The sequence below is a fragment of the Arachis stenosperma genome, chromosome 4, assembly GCF_014773155.1.
Source record: "Arachis stenosperma cultivar V10309 chromosome 4, arast.V10309.gnm1.PFL2, whole genome shotgun sequence".
Classification (NCBI taxonomy): domain Eukaryota; kingdom Viridiplantae; phylum Streptophyta; class Magnoliopsida; order Fabales; family Fabaceae; genus Arachis; species Arachis stenosperma.
The window spans coordinates 95,190,856-95,208,585 of record NC_080380.1 but is presented as its reverse complement, the minus strand read 5'-3'; the positions used below and the strand labels follow the sequence as shown (position 1 = coordinate 95,208,585).

General features: G+C 39.3%; 1 protein-coding gene and 1 non-coding gene across 2 annotated transcripts; one reads left to right on the top strand and one right to left on the bottom strand.

The window, feature by feature from the left end:
- Positions 1–4,590: 4,590 nt before the first annotated feature.
- Positions 4,591–5,775, top strand: LOC130975212 (uncharacterized). The gene is made up of 2 exons (XM_057900032.1): positions 4,591–5,136; positions 5,296–5,775. Exons 1-2 carry the CDS (start codon positions 4,591–4,593, stop codon positions 5,773–5,775), a joined length of 1,026 nt encoding a protein of 341 aa, XP_057756015.1.
- An 11,519-nt stretch (positions 5,776–17,294) lies between these two features.
- On the bottom strand, positions 17,295–17,398 carry LOC130977823 (small nucleolar RNA R71). Its single transcript, XR_009085498.1, has one exon. It is a non-coding gene; the product is annotated as a small nucleolar RNA R71 (small nucleolar RNA).
- Positions 17,399–17,730: the final 332 nt, after the last annotated feature.

Genomic DNA, 17,730 nt, shown 5'->3' with positions numbered 1-17,730 from the left:
CTAATTTATAGTTAGAATAGATTGAAAATAAAACCAAAATAACCCAATTTAAACAACAATAAATTATATATCTTGAATTGAAGCGATTTTCTCTTCAAAATAAACGCACGCGTGTCCCAAAGCTCCCGAGTCAGACAAGTGACACAACGAAGACACGCTTCTCTTCCTCCTCCACTCTCCGCTTCTATATCTTCCCCTTCCCTCTTCTTTGGCGGCGACCGCTTCGTCTTCTCCGTCTTCTCTTGCTTTTGGGTCTCACCAAAGTCGCCATAAAATAGGTATGAATTCGACTCCATACCTCATGTGCAAAGTGGCATCTGATGACTCTGTGTTCGAAGAAGGCATGAATAGATGCAAATAACCAAGATGTGACATTGTAATCATCGACACGCCGCTGGTTATATTTCTTTGTCTCTTTTTGGATGTTTTCATTATCTTCAGGGGTTGCAAATCGTTGGGGAATCTCCTGTTTATCTAACTGGTCTTGTAATTCTTGTCCGCTGATCGAAAGTGTAGCAAAATGGCTTTCATGAAGATTTTCTGCCAATGGGATATTCAACAGTTTGGTGTTGGAGGTGTTTGCAACATGCATAACGAGCGTTGCATTATTGGTCTCTACCATGTCATTGGTTTCAACACTTTTAGCATTATCTGCCATGGATCTTGATTCCATATAATTAAGAGTATCTAGTACCGAGAGAAGGAGATTTCTAATATATATGCTAAACTGACAGGTGTCCACTCTATCTTATCTTTACAGTAATAAATACTGGATAATGGAATCGGATATTTGTTTTTATTTAAAAATGAACAATAAATAAAAAAATAATTATATAGATAAATACCAATATATTATATAATATGGTTGCCGCCTTCGAAGAATTAAAAAATGTAAAACATATATATATATATATATATATATATATATACACGGGTAGATAATTAAAATATTAAATAATAAAGATAATAGATATGTTAAATGTTTAATTTATTAGGTGTAAGAATAATTATTTTAATATTAATATTTAAGTAAATAATTTAATAATATAATATATTTTTATTTTATTAGACTAATTTTAAAATTTATTATTTATATCGTTCACAAAAATTATTTACCTAACAAAGTCCATATAAAAATATCATTTGTTTTGTAAACAAAGTATTACACATTTTAAAAAATTTAATCAATTAGGAAGTTAAAATTTTCGTTAATATCAATAAAAAATTTTGAAATAACATTTTTTATTTTAAATTTTAAATTTTAAATTCTTTTATTCATCAAACTTTAAAGTAAAAAAAGCAGCTATAAACGGAGTCTACGTGGACCGCGGTAGAAAGATTTTGCGACTTTTAAACTGCAACTCAACCCAAGTCGAGTCTTCTTGACTCAGATGCGTCTGTACGCAATACGTGGCGCCAAACCCTAGCAATCTTCGCGGGTTTTTTTTTTTTTTTAAGAAACATTATTATATTTATTTTTTTAGACATAAAAAAAAAACGCATCCAGGCAGGATTCCATATGGACCATTTATCTTATTAATTATTTAGTGGACAAAGATATTCTTTATTAATTAATATAAAATAACAAAGATCGATGTTAATAAGAAAATATATATCATTAAAGACTTGTAGTGTCACTATGTGGTGCCTTTGTGGTCAGAGCCACCACCTTTAGGAAAAATTGACGAGGTCAAATTAAAGGGCCGTTGGTCGAGCCCCCACACTTGGCTTTTATATTTTGATTCTTGTGGGTCATGGATTCCATGTGTTACAATATATCTTTTTCATAAGAGAAGCCACCAAGTCAACAGGGACAATTGGATGTTCACAAACAACCATATCCAATGTACTGGAGATTATTGTAGTTGTTTGGCCGGTAACGTCTTGCCATGCACAAGGTCGTTCTAGAAAACATGCACAAACTATTGTTAATTATAATTTAATGTTTTAAATTATTTTAATTTTGAATTTAACCTCTTTGCACTCAATATTAAATTCATTGGTTTCCAGAAAACTGATTGGATTGATTTAAAACAGTTGACCAAATAGCTTTTATTATAAATCAATCAATTTGGTTTATCAATTGCTTTCTAGACCTCAATAATTCTGTATGACTACATCAAAAAGCGATACGTAAGTATATATTTATGTTTCGGAAGTTCCTCTTGAATCCAATAAAATCGACGGCTAGAATCTGAGTCTTTCTCTATTTTTTATGGATAATTTATCGGAAGATATATCAAAAAAAGAGTTATTTCAGTTGTTCAACTGGATTGGACGCATCAATGATATTTACCTGTCTTGAAAATGAACAAACGGAGATATTTACATGTTTGCTTTCATCCGATACATGACGAAAGGAGGGGCGTTGAAAGCTATAGCGGAAATGAATTGCTTGAGACTGAGAAGTAAGACCATCTATGTAAGCGAGGCAAAGTACAGAAGAAAGTCGGAACCAACGAATGGTGACAAGGGACGACGGGAAGATCGTACGCCAGACCCATCGCCACAGCAACCACATCGGATCATATGTGACGAAGACTCCTTGCTGAATGAGGAAGAGGGACGGACCAAGGAAATCGCAAAATCCCGCCATGGGACTGGCGAGCCTAAGATGCTGGAAGCTGCCGTGGTGCCAGAAAATATTGGATGGTTACAGAGAAGCCTTATAGGGATTACAACGAAGCCGATCAGTTTTAACTCCTTGAGGGATATGATAGCTAAGGATATGCCTTCTATAGTCCAAATCCAGAAAATGGGAGCTTTTAAAGTCCTCTTGACCTTTGATAGTGTTCTGAGTGCAGACGAAGTTTACACCTTTAAGTTGAATTATCTCCTGCAAATCTTTCACAAGGTGAGAAGGTGGAACGAGTCGGAGCGTAGTGAGACTGGCTCGAGCGTTACGGAGTCCCGTTGCATGCATGGTCAGTCGAGACGTTTAATTTGGTAGAGGGTCAATGGGGAGCAGTAGTAGGCTGTGCAAAAGAGACAGAATTGTGCACTTCCTTCTCTGTAGGCTATGTATTGGTTGATACGAGTGTTATGGAAGTGATTCAGGAGAGGATCTATGTCTTTGTTGGATCCAGGGGATTTGACGTTTTGGTGAAAGAATATGGACATGGAATGGGGGGCATGCAGGACAGTAAGTGTTTTTTGGAGAGTGGGTTCAACCTCGGTGGGATCTTGAATCGTAGCATAGCAAGTACGAGTACTGAGGGAGAAAAGGGGCAGAAAAGGCGGTTGATTTCATCAAAGGGAGTCGAGCAAGAAGAAGCTTCATTAATGGCGGTGAACCGTGGAGGGGAAGACGAGGAGGGCTGATTAGTAATTTCTGCTAATATTTTAAATGAGTGGATTAAGGGTAGTGAAAATCAGAATTGCGGAAAATTAGTAACGTCTCCAAATAACGGCGGCATTCAAGGGCTTACTAATTTTGAGTGTGAAAACCGTATCATCTATAAAGCAGATTCAGATAGAACCGTGACTGGTGACTTGTGTACGTTGCATTATGGGCTGAAACAGATTTCATCTAATCACAAGAAAAAAATAAAAAAGGGGGTCTCACTAGGCATTGGGCCAGGCATAGCTCTATGGGAAAGGAGAAAACAAAAAAGGGGGCTGCACTAAGCATTGGGCCACGGACAGCTATGCGGGTATGGAAGGAGGCACTACCGGTTTAGGCCTCAACCCTTCACCCATTGGGCTCGAACCGGGTCAGGGGAAGCGCGGTAGGCAACCCTCCAAGGAGCTCCTGAACGCGCAGCAGGGTTCCCTCGGGGACTCCTTGCTCTGCCTTGAGGGGGAGCGTGACACCAGATTCGAGCTTGCGAACGGAGAGCGACGGCTGGCCTCGAATCCAGGGAGAAGGCTGGGCAGCAATGACAATGACTGGGCATGTTTTTGATGTAGACTCGGACGGTGCATTTGGGAGGCTTTTGATGATTTGGGATGGCACGTTTTTTAATATGAATAAGTGCTATAAGGGAGAACGATGGTTATGTGTTGAAGGTTTTTTTGCTAAAGAATAGCTTCAACTATGCTTTTGTCTTGATTTATGGTGCACATAGTAGAAATGAGAAGAGACAGGTGTGGGTGGAGTTGAGTTACATTGGTGGGTTATGTCAGGTTCCTTGTTGCTTTATGGGGGATTTTAATGAGATAGTGAATGTCGAGGAACAGAGAGGGACTGTTAGCTTACCTGTGTCAGCAGAGGACTTCAAGAAGTGGATTCAAGATATGCACCTAGTGGACTTGCCGCTTACAGATTGCAAGTTCACGTGGTTTCGAGGTCGTTCTTGCAGTCGACTAGATAGAGCTTTGGTGAGTGTGGAATGGTTAGAAGAGTTCCCTGAGACTCGGTTAAGAGGGGGTCCTACAGGTTTATCGGATCACTACCCTATTATTGTGGAAGAGCAGCAAATGCAGGGAGGTCCTCGGCCTTTTCGAAGCCTTGACGCATGGTTCACCCATGACGGCTTTCTCCGGATGGTCCAGGAGGAACGGAGGGGTCTAGGGGAGATGCAATTCACAGATAAATTAAAGGCGTTAGCGGGTCCTTTGAGAAGTTAGCACAAGAACAACTTTAGTGAGATGGACAAGAAGATCTTGAAGTTTGAGGAAGAGATAAAAAAGATTGATGACTTGGTAAGTACTGGAGTGTATGATGCAACTATAGAGGCTAGAAGGAAGGCGTTAGTCACCTGTTGTGAGAGATGGTATGTGAGGAAAGAAATTTACTGGAAGCAAATGTCTCAATCTCGGCAAGCAAAGGAAATTGATAGAAACACAAGATACTTCCACAATATAGCATTGGCAAGAAGGCGGAATAATCAGATTGATGCTTTGGTAGTCAACGGAAGACTGGTTAGGAACCAAGCTAGAATTAAAATAGCTATAAGAGAGTTTTATAAAGATCTATATTATCAGGAGAGTTCTCCTTTGCTGGGGTTCAGAGATGGTCTGGTGGCTAAGATAGCTGAGGAAGAGTCTATGTTTCTGGAGGCGATGCCATCAGCTGAGGAAATCAAGCAGGCAGTGTGGGATTGTGAGTCTTTGAAGGCGCCAGGGTGTGATGGGTTCAACATGAATTTCATTAAGCGGTGCTGGGAGGAGATTGGGGAAGAATTTATGGGAGCAGTTATGGGGTTCTTTTAGACATCCAGGCTACCTGCGGATTCCAATATTAACGTGGGTGGCGCTGGCCCCCAAGTTCACTGGTGCGAAAGAAATCAAAGACCTCAGACCTATCAGTATGGTTGGGTGTGTGTATAAGGTCATTTCGAAAGTGCTTGTTAGGATGATGAGAGCAGTGATAGAAAAATTCATGACGGGGCTCTCATAGCGTGTGAAACAGTACACTGGCTTAAAAGGAGAAAAGAAGAGGCAGCCATAATCAAGTTGGACTTCCAAAAGGCATATGACAGAGTGAAGTGGAGTTTTGTGGATATTGTGCTGGAGAAGATGGGGTTTGGGCGAAGGTGGATGGCTTGGGTTATGGAGTTTATGACCACATCTTCGATGTCGGTTTTGATTAATGGATCGCCGTCTGAACCGTTTAAAATGGAACGGGGCTTGAGACAAGGTGACCCACTTTCTTCTTTCTTGTTTGTGCTGGTTGTCGATATACTGCATAGGATGATTGGTGAGGCGGTCAGGAACGGGCGTATTTCTCCTTTGCTAGTTGGTCGAGACAGTGTGGAGCTTTCACACCTTCAGTTTGCTGATGATACCATTCTGTTCTGCCCACCAGAAGATGAGACTATGCGGAATTATTAGTGGCTATTGCGATGGTTTGAGTTGATGTCAGGGCTCAGTATCAACTTTGATAAGTCCAGCTTGATTCCAATCAACTGTGAAGAGCAGTGGTTGTATAGTATGTGTACTCTGTGGGATTGCAAGGAAGGTACTCTCCCTGTTAAATACCTCGAAGTCCCCTTAGGAGCTAATCCAAGGTTGGTTAAGACTTGGAAGCCGATAATCGACAAGGTGGAAGAGAAACTAAGCCTGTGGAAAGCTAAGGTGCTAAATAAAGCGGGTAAGTTGGTGCTTATTAAATCAGTCCTGAATAGCTTGCCAGTGTATTATCTGAGCTTATACAAGATGCCAAAGGCAGTTGCTAAGAAGCTTATTTCTCTACAGAGGAGGTTTCTGTGGAGTAAGGAGGATGGGAGGCAGGGAATGGCGTTGGTGAAGTGGGAGCTGGTACAGGCCCCGAAGAAATTCGGTGGGCTGGGAGTAGGGGATGCTATGATTCGGAACTCAGCACTGTTGTTTAAGTGGTGGTGGTGTTTTGCTAAGAAAGAGTACCCACTGTAGAAGAAGGTGGTCTGCTCCTGTAATAACTTGAGGCCGAATGAGTTACTATCTTCTCAAGTACTGCCTACTAGAGGGGGCCCATGGAGGGATATTTGCCATATAGATTTTCAGGAGCAACATCTGCAGGATAAGATGATTACAGGTCTACAATGGAGATTGCGGACGGGCGAAGGACCCGGTTTTGGGAGGATATTTGGTTGCAGTGTGGTTCCTTAAAAGATCGATTCCCTAGGCTCTTCTCTGTTTCAAACCAATGTGGGGGCGGTGATTGGGGAGTATGGGTTTTGGGATGGGCTAGAGTGGGTCTGGAATTTCTAATGGAGGAGGGAGCTCTTTCAATGGGAGTTAGACCTTCTGAGTGAGTTACATGAGGCTTTGAGACCTGTGAGGCTAGCGAATAATAGGGAGGATAGAGTCGTGTGGAAATATGATAAACTTGGTATTTTTTCGACTAACTCTTTTGTGCAGGTGCTACAAGAAGGAATGCTATCGGAGGAAGTAACCAGCTATAGCTTCACAAAGACCATCTGGAAAGGTTTGGTTCCACTAAGGGTGGAGCTGTTTGCTTGGTTCGTCCTGGTAGGCAGGGTGAACACCAAAGAACGGCTAAACCGGATCGGAATTATTATCTAGGATGACAAGAGCTGCGTTTTATGTAATAAGGATGTTGAGCAGGTCCATCACTTGTTTCTGGGCTGTGATTTTGCTTGGCAGGTGTGGAGTCCATGGTTATCTATGGCTGGCCGACTATGGGCTGTCCCAGAATGAAGGACCATTTCCTAAGTTGGACAGATGAGTCGCGAAGGAAAGCAGATCGAAAGCAGCGGTTAAGATGTTTCTGTGCAATTATTTGGCATATTTGGTTGGAACAAAACAGGAGGATATTTCAGAATCAAAGGAAAGGCGTAGAAGATATCATCACATTGACCATCCTTAGCTGTAAAGAGTGGAGAGGTGTGCATCCCTAGGGTTGTTGTTCTCTATTCAAGGAGTTTGTGGGAGCTGCCTGTCTTGTTGTTTGTTTCATACTGCTTGCTCCACTCTAATGTGTTGAGCTCTTTTACTTTCAAAAACAAAAATATCTTTATAATTGAATCATATCTTATCTTATCTAAACTTTTTTCAAAATATCACTAAAAAAATATTAAGTACTGTTGAATTTACCGTCAGATTCTTTAAATATATCTAACGGTAATCAATTTAATGTCGAATTTACCATAAAAAACAATCAGACGGTATAAAGCTCACCGGTAAATATTTATCATCAGATTTATTTCATCCGACGTAATTATCGTTGAATTTTACGACGGATTACCAGCTCAAGAAATTAATTGGTTACCGGCGGATTTTTCCAATGGTAATATTAGCACCAAAACATGTTGTTTGCACTATGTTATCGTCGGATTATTCCTACGGTAATTCCGACGGTAATGTCAATTTTTTTTTGGAATTTGAAATAAATGATCAATTTTAATTTTATATTTAAATTCTTTTTACACAATTAGTGGTCAATTTATAAATAATGAAGAATTTTTTTTAAAATAAATAAATACAATGTACAAATTAAATAAAAGTCAAGTACACCAAATAAATGTATGAAACAATAAAACAAAAATCTAATATCTACAGATCTAGGTAGTCGTCATCGTCGTCAGTCACGTGGCCCTGAGTTGGCAGTGCAGGAGGCGGTGACGATGTTTGTGTGTCACCAGTAGGGTCGATGCCAGCAGTGCGTATCTGGGCTTGGTACACCTCTATCTGAGCGTCCATACGCTACATCCGCTCCAGCGACTCGCTAAACTCTAGCCTGAGTTCATCTGTAGAAGTCTCACGAGTGAGGATCACTTGATACATCTCCCAATAATCGTTAAGCTCTTGAGCCTACTGGTGAAGGCTACGCTGGAGCTCTTGCACCTGGAGCCTCAAATCCACGCCATCCTCAGGATGGACGGCTCGACTGGTGGTGGAGCCAGTTGACGGCCTCAACGTTGAGGTGCAGAGGCTACTAGCAAAAAACGACCCCATCCCATATACTTGGTTCTTTTACAGGGCTAAGGCGGTCTCGCACCAAACTGCATTGGGGTTGACGACTGAGGACGCAGATCCATCGAAGACGTCCTCTCTACTTTGCTGAGACTGCTGAGTCGCGATCTCTAGTTTCTGTATGTAGGACTCTTGTGCAATTAACACAAGTTACTGTGATTAGTAAGATATACATACATACATACATACATATATATATATAGTTAATCTCAAATAATTTTGTAGCAGAAGATAATCAGATGTATGTTTACTCACATAATGGTCTTGAGACTGCTGATCAACAAATCTCGCTTTGTTCTCCTTCAGCATGTGGTTGTATTTGAATGTCTCTGCCAATGTGCTCTCGCGTTCTAATGACTTTGACTACACCAGTTGTGTTGAAATACAAAATTATTAGAATGGCTAGTAATGATATGTAAAATAGATAACATAACGAAGTTATTAACAATATTAAAAGAACTACATACCTATCTGGCCTTCATCTTCTGAAGGTTGTCGAGCCGCCGGTGTACTTGGATGACCTGGTCGATGCCCTATTAGCTCGGTTTGTGAGGCGTCGATGCTTGAACCCCGCATCAGTCTCTCAATGAGCCAATAGGTCCTTCTTTACGTCCGGTTGGAGCCAGCGCATCCGCTGGTCCCACCCATGACGAACATCATCTAGCATATGCTAGAGCCACCAACCCATCCTATAGTCGAATATCTTCCAAATGGCCAGGTCGTGCTCAGCATCCCAAATGAAGTGCAGCTGCAACAAAGAAACTTTTTAGGTAAACAAGATAGAGGATATAAACTAGTTAAAAAAGTTTAAAACATAAATAATGAAAGTAATTACCGTCTACTTCTCAAACCAGCGCTGCTTGGTGTCAGCAGGGATCTTCGTGTAGCTGGGCCAGGACTGGTCATACATTAGCTTGATGACATTCGTCATCTCCTGAGTACACACATTCAGGTTCGGTAAAAACCTAACAACAACCCACAAGCAAGAATCAACCCTAATCATTAAATATAGAAAATAGGAATCAGGAATCATAATCATGAAAACTAGAAAACAATAACCAGCAATCCAAATCAACCTAAATCCACTAAATAGGATTCAGTTTTCAAGAAATTTCAACAATAACATGAATTATAATCAGGAAAACTAGAAAACAATAACCAACAATCCAAATCAACCTAAATCCACTAAACAAGAATCAGGTTTCAGGAACTTTTAGCAATAATAGAAATCATAATCATGAAAACTAGAAAACAATAACAAGCAATTAACACTTAAATTACCTAAACTAGAAACAACTCATACACTTTCAGTGATAACCATAAACAGAAAATACATGATTGCTTCCGTGACTGGACTCCAGGGCCAAATGTGCAATCGTGTGGTGGGAGGTGGTGGAGGGGCATCAGTTGCTGCCTTACTTTTATGACTGGACTCCAGGGCTGCGGCATCCGTCGCTCAAGTCGGCGTCACCGTGGATGCGGGATGCTGAACGGTTGGAGGCGGCGTCACCACTGTGGATGGTGGCACGTAGTTGAGGTTAGGGACTATGATGAACTGCTGGTCTGTTAAACCCGCAACCTATGGCGTCACCGGTGTGGTCGAAGTAGAGTGAGAGGATCCAGAAGTCCTGGGGTACCAGAAGAAATTCTCCCTCTACCCCGACCATGGCCACAACCACGACCAGGAGCCTGATCTGTAACACCTTAACTATCAAAATGTTACGCTTCCGGCTGCGCCACTCTGATAGCTTGGGTATTACGACGACTCTTATAATATTTAATACTAAAATATGAGCTTGTTTAAAACTTAGACCGAATTTTTCGAAAACATACATTTATACTTACCGTATAAATTATAATACTCACAAGAAATACATATATATATATATATATATATATATATATATTAATTTACAAGCATCTCATATCAAAATCCTATTCCTCTTATATTACTTGAAAAGTTAAAGGCGAGGGAAACATAAATACTAAAACAATACAGAAATATCGTCTATCAGAAAAGAAATAAGCTCTTCCGAACTTCGTCATCCGTAACCTGAAAAAGAAAAGACATGTAGGGGAGTGAGAACATCATCCTCGAAAGGGTTCTCACTATAGGGTTACAGAATTACTATAATAGGATACACGAGATAAGATCGTTACAGTGATTAATAACTGCCTTATGCATCTTTTCAAAAGCAAAGGTTTACTATAAAAGAAAAATATGAAATCTTTTCTAAAAGACGAAACTGTTCATTTCTTAAAAATTCAAAAGCCTTTCAGAAGGTTTATCTATGCCGAATCAGATTAGTTTCACATACTTTTCTAAACCAGAAACATCAACCAGACATGGCCTTCGGCCCACCTCATGACCAACCACAGCCCTAAGCCCAAACAATCCAAACAACAACCAGTCACCACAGTCCAGCACAATCCCGGTCGCAAACACAAGCAGGAAAGTTCAAGCACAAACAAACAATTATTTCAAGTAGAACAATTAGCAGTTAACCACAATTAATCACAAAGGCAAACCAAGTACAATACGCACACCCAAACAATGTCACATAGATGCATATGATGAATTTATGTCCTAGTGGCTGATGATATCAGCTGTTGATTATAGAGCTAATCCGACAAGTCCTAGTAGCTAACCATTGGACTGTCCCTCTGTCGTGCGTCCCCAACTCGAATTATTCATAATCATAATCATAATTCACATCCAACACCCTCACTGGTGTATATTCACGGGGGCAAGCTCATCCGAAACTTTCACAGTGTCCGGCCACACTTACAACATAGGATCAGCAGAGTATCGAGTCTCCACCTAGAGCACGTGGTGGCTAGCCACTGCTTTCACCCAGGAAAACTCGTATCTCAGATAGGTGGCGTGCAACAATCACAATATCAATAACTCAGCATATATGCATTTATCCTCATCCATAAATCAACATTCATCTCAGCCATTCGGCTTAAATTCATGATTTATAGTCAGCCATGATTCGTTATTATATACAGCCATTCTGGCTCATAACATATTCCACAATCAGCCATAATTCATTAATATATACAGCCATTCCGGCTCATAACATAATGGCACTTCCACCATCCGACATCATCAAACTCATAAAATCATTATTCAAGCCACAAATCACTTTTCTCAATTCACTTTACTTTGAAATCAAAATTTAATTCTTTCCAACCTTGGCTTTAAAATTCCCATTCCTCAAATCATTTCAAGGTCATAAGCCACTTTTCCTCAAACGTAAATTTCCCTTTTTAAAACATGGTTACTGAGCACGTGGTGGGTAACCACTTCTCCTCAAACATAGATTTCTCTTTTTTTTTAAAAAAAAAATAAAGCCACTCTCCACAATATCTTTCCAAACATTTCAGAAACCACACCAAATCAAAAGTTATTTCCGCGAGATTTGCAAAATCATTCATTCTAAAACAAGATTTGGTAACAAAAATTCCTCAATAGAGTCTCAAGACTTTAGGGGAGAATAACACAACTCACTTCCTCAAATTCGTTTGAAGTCTTTAAAATCGTAGCTTCTCGATTTTAGTAATAAAATTAGAATCTAAGCCAAACCAAATCGTGTAATCAACTACTCCGAACGCATTTCCAAAACCATCTCCTTTACTTAAACCAAAACCAAGTCCAACACCATGTTAAAATCTGGAATGTTTCCGGCGGCTCGGAGATCATTTTAGTTTTGCTAAACCAGAATTCAAAGAATACTCTAAACCTTCCCTAAAACGTCGAAATTGAAATTTGTAAATCGAAATCCAAGTTCTTTCAAAGTCACTAAAACTTCTATAACTAAAACCTTTAAGTCAAATTCAAACAACATAAACCGTGTTTAAGTCAAATCCAGGGAAACATAAACTCCTTCCACCCTTTAAACAGCTTTAAAACATAATTCCCTTCCAAATGACTTGCACCCAAAAATATAATGCTTTTCTTAGGAAACAAACCTAAGGCATAACCTTCTTTTCAAAGATTCTTTTCAAAGCATAATTTTATCACTTTCATAAATGATTCAAGTGAAGATAATAAAAGTCTTGAATTCACAATTCCCCAAGTAAAGTGATAAAGACCTTAAATTCATAATTTTCCAAATAACATTTCCAAATAAAGACTCAGATTTTCTAGGAATTTCGGCAGCACCTCCCCTTTAAAACTTGGACTTTGCCACCCTTTCCGGATCCCAACCAAACCATTCCGCAACCCTCTTAAAGGGGTTCAAAACCAATTCAATTCAAAATCAAGCTATTTCCAAGGTACATCATTTTCAGATTTCAAGAACACCAATTCAAACTCAAATCAATTTCTAACAGGATAAACTCGATTTCAAAGCTTTTACAAATTAACTTTAAAGAAGCATTTCAAGAACTGTCCGTTTCATAAAACCGAACAATAACCCAGCCAAACAAGCATTCATATTCATCCAAGACAACCAATAATTACATAAGACTTATACAATCACTCAAAGATACATTTTCTCACATCAATATCCATATATAATAATTCCAAATCATAAAATGTGGTTTTATGAAAAGGCCCCTACCTCGAATAATCGAAACTCAAAAGCTACACAACGCGTCAAAACCCCTTCTTCTCGACCTGTAACCTCGGCAGCTGCGCCTTCAATTTTAACCCACTTCTACAACAACTAACGTCGCAAAACCTCAGCGTATGATAACATAGTAGTGATTACAGGCTTTTCGAAACAAAGACGCTTACCGTAACTAAGAAGAAGTGACTGAGTCGAGTAACGGCATCCCCGGCAGTGGTTCCAGTGGCCACAGGACTGCCCCTGGCAGCCAGAATAGTGGCAAGATTTCTTCCTCCTTCGACAACAACAACAACGGCGTCTTTCGGCAACCACATATCTCCGGCAACAGTAACAGAAGCTCCAGCTAAGCACCGCAAAGCAGCAGTTTGGCAGTGAAGGAGGCAGACAACGGTGGCATCTTCTCAGATTCCAGAAACTAGAAGCAGAGGCGGAACTGGCGAGCCCTCCTCTTCCAGCGGCGGCTTGGTGAGACGCGGCAGCAAAAAAGACCACATCTCCTCTCCAGTCTCAGATGTGAGCTCTTTCTCCTCCACCCTTCATGCTCGACGGCAACTACTACGGCTCCCTTCAAAGCTACGACGGCGGCGACTGATGAGCAGATAATTTATACGCTTTTTGGTATTATTTTTATATAGTTTTTAGTATGATTTAGTTAGTTTTTAGTATATTTTTATTAGTTTTTAAGCAAAATTCACATTTCTGGACTTTACTATGAGTTTGTGTATTTTTCTGTGATTTCAGGTATTTTCTGGCTGAAATTGAGGAACCAGAGCAAAAATCTGATTCAGAGGCTGACAAAGGACTGCAGATGCTGTTGGATTCTGACCTCCCTGCACTCAAAGTGAATTTTCTGGAGCTGCAGAACTCCAAATGGCGCGCTCTCAATTGCGTTGGAAAGTAGACATCCAGGGCTTTTCAGAAATATATAATGGTCTATACTTTGCGCGATTTTTGATGACGTAAAATGGCGTCAAAATGACAGCTCTCTGCCCTTTTCTGACGTCAAAACGCCAGAACTGGCATAAAAGTTGGAGTTAAATGCCCAAACTGGCATAAAAGCTGGCATTTAACTCCAAGAGAAGTCTCTACATGTGTAAAGCTCAATGCTCAGCCCAAGCACACACCAAGTGGGCTCGGAAGTGGATTTCTGCATCATTTACCTATTTTTGTAAACCCTAGTAGCTAGTTTCATTATAAATAGGACCTTTTACTATTGTATTTTCATCTTTGGATTATCTTTTGATCCTTTGATCATGTTTTGGAGGCTGGCCTCTCGGCCATGCCTGGACCTTCATCAGTTATGTATTTTCAACGGTGGAGTTTGTACACACTATAGATTAAGGTGTGGAGCTCTGCTGTTCCTCGAGTATTAATGCAATTACTATTGTTCTTCTATTCAATTCAAGCTTATTCTTGTTCTAAGCTATTCACTCACACTTTAATCTGATGAATGTGATGATCCGTGACACTCAACATCATTCTCACCTATGAACGCGTGACTGACAACCACTTCCGTTATACTTAAGATTAAGCGTGTATCTCTTAGCCTCCATTCCGAAAGATCGGAGTCTTCGTGGTATAAACTAGAATTATTGGCGGCCATTCCTGAGGTTCGAAAATTCTAAACCTTGTCTGTGGTATTTCGAGTAGGATCTGAGAAGGGATGACTGTGACGAGCTTCAAACTCGCGAGTGTTGGGCGTAGTGACAGACGCAAAAGGATCAATGGATCCTATTCCAACATGAGTGAGAACCGACAGATGATTAGCCGTGCGATGACAGCGTATTTTGGACCATTTTCACTGAGAGGACGGGAGGTAGTCAATCACAACGGTGATACCCAACATACAGCTTGCCATAGAAAGGAGTATGAAGGATTGGATGGGGCAGTAGGAAAGTAGAGATTCAAGAGGGATAGATCATCTCCATACGCTTGTCTGAAATTCCCACCAATGAATTACATAAGTATCTCTGTCTTTATTTTATGTTTATTTATCTTTAATTATGAAAACTCTATCACACATTTGAATCCGCCTGACTGAGATTTACAAGGTGGCCATAGCTTGCTTCAAGCCGACAATCTCCGTGGGATCGACCCTTACTCACGTAAGGTTTATTACTTGGACGACTCAGTGCACTTGCTGGTTAGTTGTGCAAAGTTGTGACAAAGTGTGATTCACGTTTGAGAGCTCCAAGTTTTGGCGCCATTGTTGATGATCACAATTTCGTGCACCAAGTTGTTGGCGCCGTTGCCAGGGATTGTTCGAGTTTGGACAACTGACGGTTCATCTTGTTGCTCAGATTAGGTAATTTTTATTTTCTTTTCAAAAATCTTTCAAAAGTTTTTTTATTTGTTTTTGTTTTTCCAAAACAATTTTCGAAAAATAAAAAAAAAATTCATAAAATCATAAAAACTCAAAAAAAAATATTTCATTGTTCTTGTTTGAATCTAGGGCCAAATTTTAAGTTTGGTGTCAATCGCATGATTTTAATTATCTTGCAATTTTCGAAACACATGCATTGTGTTCTTGATGATCTTCAAGTCGTTCTTGATGAATTGCCTTGTTTGATCTTCATGATTTATTGATTTGCACTGCATGATGTTCTACATGTGCATTCTTGCATTCATATGGCCCAAAAATGAGAAAGTTCTAAGTTTGGTGTCCTCCATGTTTTCTTTCATTAAGAAAACTGAGTCCTTGATGTTCATCTTGATCTTCAAGATTGTTCTTGGTGTTCATCTTGACGTTCATAATGTTCTTGCATATATCTTGTGTTTTGATCCAAGAATTATATGTTTTGACTCTTTTTGTTGTTTTTCAAAATTGAAAACATATCTTCTTGAATAAAGGATTTAGCAAAATGAAGATCCAAGAACATAAAGCAGAGGAAGTACAGAAAAAAAGCTGGGCGTTCAAAACGCCCAGTGAAGAAGGAAAACTGGCGTTTAAACGCCCAGCCAGGTACCCTGGCTGGGCATTTAAACGCCCGAACCATGCAGCAATTGGGCGTTAAACGCCCAAAACATGCAGCTCCTGGGCGTTTAACGCCAGGATGACACAAGGAGAGGAATTTTGTTCTCAAATCAAATCTTTTTCAAATTTTCATATTTTTTTCAAACTCAAATCCTTTTCAAATCAAATATCTTCAATCATATCTTTTTCAAAATCATATCTTTTCAAACATATCTTTTTCAAAAATAAAATCTTTTCCTCATATTTTCAAAAATCTTGATTAAAAAATTTCAAGTTTGTTACTTTCTTGTTAAGAAAGGTTCAATCTTTAAATTCTAGAATCATATCTTTTAGTTTCTTGTTAGTCAAGTCATCAACTTCAATTTTCAAAATCAAATCTTTTTAAAATTTCTTCTTCAAATCTTTTTCAAAATAAATTTCAATCATATCTTTTTAATCATATCTTTTTCAAATCATATCTTTTTCAAAAATTTGATTTAAAAAATCTTTTCTAAACTCCTATCTTTTCAAAATGGATTTTTAAATCTTTTTCAACTAACTAATTGATTTTTTTGTTTGTTTTACTATTTCTTATCTTTTTCAAAACCACAACCAATTTTTCAAAAATTCATTTTAAATTTTATTCTTTTAATTTTCGAAAATTTCTCCCTCTTTCTTATCTTTTTCTATTTAACCACTAACGTTCCTCCTCCATTGTCAATTCGAACTCCATCTCTCTTGGTGTGTTCGAATTCTTTCTTACCTACCTCATCCTTCCATTATTGTTTTTCTCTGACACCTCAAGGAATCTCTATACTGTGACATAGATGATTTCATATTTTCTTTGTTTTCTTCTCTTTCATATGAGCAGGAACAAAGATAAAGGCATACTTGTTGAAGTTGATCCTGAACCTGAAAGGACTCTGAAGAGGAAGCTAAGAGCAGCTAAAGCACAAAACTCTGAAGAGGACCTCACTGAAATTTTCGAAAAGGAAACAGCAAAAGAAACAATTATGGCTGAACCAAACAACAATGCAAGGAAGATGCTTGGTGATTTCACTACACCAACTTCTAACCTCTATGGAAGAAGCATCTCAATCCCTGCCATAGGAGCAAGCAATTTTGAGCTAAAGCCTCAATTAGTTTCTCTACTGCAACAGAACTGCAAGTTTGATGGACTTCCATCAGAAGACCCTTATCAGTTTTTAACTGAGTTCTTGCAGATCTGTGATATTGTTAAGACCAATGGAGTTGATCCTGAAGTCTACAAGCTTATGCTTTTCCCTTTTGCTGTAAGAGACAGAGCTAGAACATGGTTGGACTCACAACCTAGAGATAGCCTGGACTCTTGGGATAAGCTGGTCACAGCTTTCTTAGCCAAGTTCTTTCCTCCTCAAAAGCTGAGCAAACTTAGAGTGGATGTTCAGACCTTCAGACAAAAAGGTGGTGAGTCCCTCTATGAAGCTTGGGAAAGATACAAGGAACTGACCAAAAAGTGTCATTCTGACATACTTTCAGAGTGGACCATATTAGATATATTCTATGATGGTCTGTCTGAATTTTCCAAGATGTCACTGGACCACTCTGCAGGTGGATCCATTCACCTAAAGAAAACGCCTGCAGAAGCTCAGGAACTTATTGAAATGGTTGCAAATAACCAGTTCATGTATACCTCTGAGAGGAATCCTGTGAGTAATGGGACGCCTCAAAAGAGATGAGTTCTTGAAATTGATGCTTTGAATGCCATATTGGCTCAGAACAAAATATTGACCCAACAAGTCAATATGATCTCTCAGAGTCTGAATGGATTGCAAAATACATCCAATAGTACTAAAGAAGCAT

Excerpts from the sequence above, each read along its gene's own strand:
- LOC130975212 (XM_057900032.1), top strand. The coding sequence starts at position 4,591 with ATGGACAAGAAGATCTTGAAGTTTGAGGAAGAGATAAAAAAGATTGAT. Across the intron at positions 5,137-5,295 it reads GGGAAGAATTTATGGGAGCA|GATGATGAGAGCAGTGATAG; the intron begins GTTATGGGGTTC and ends AGTGCTTGTTAG.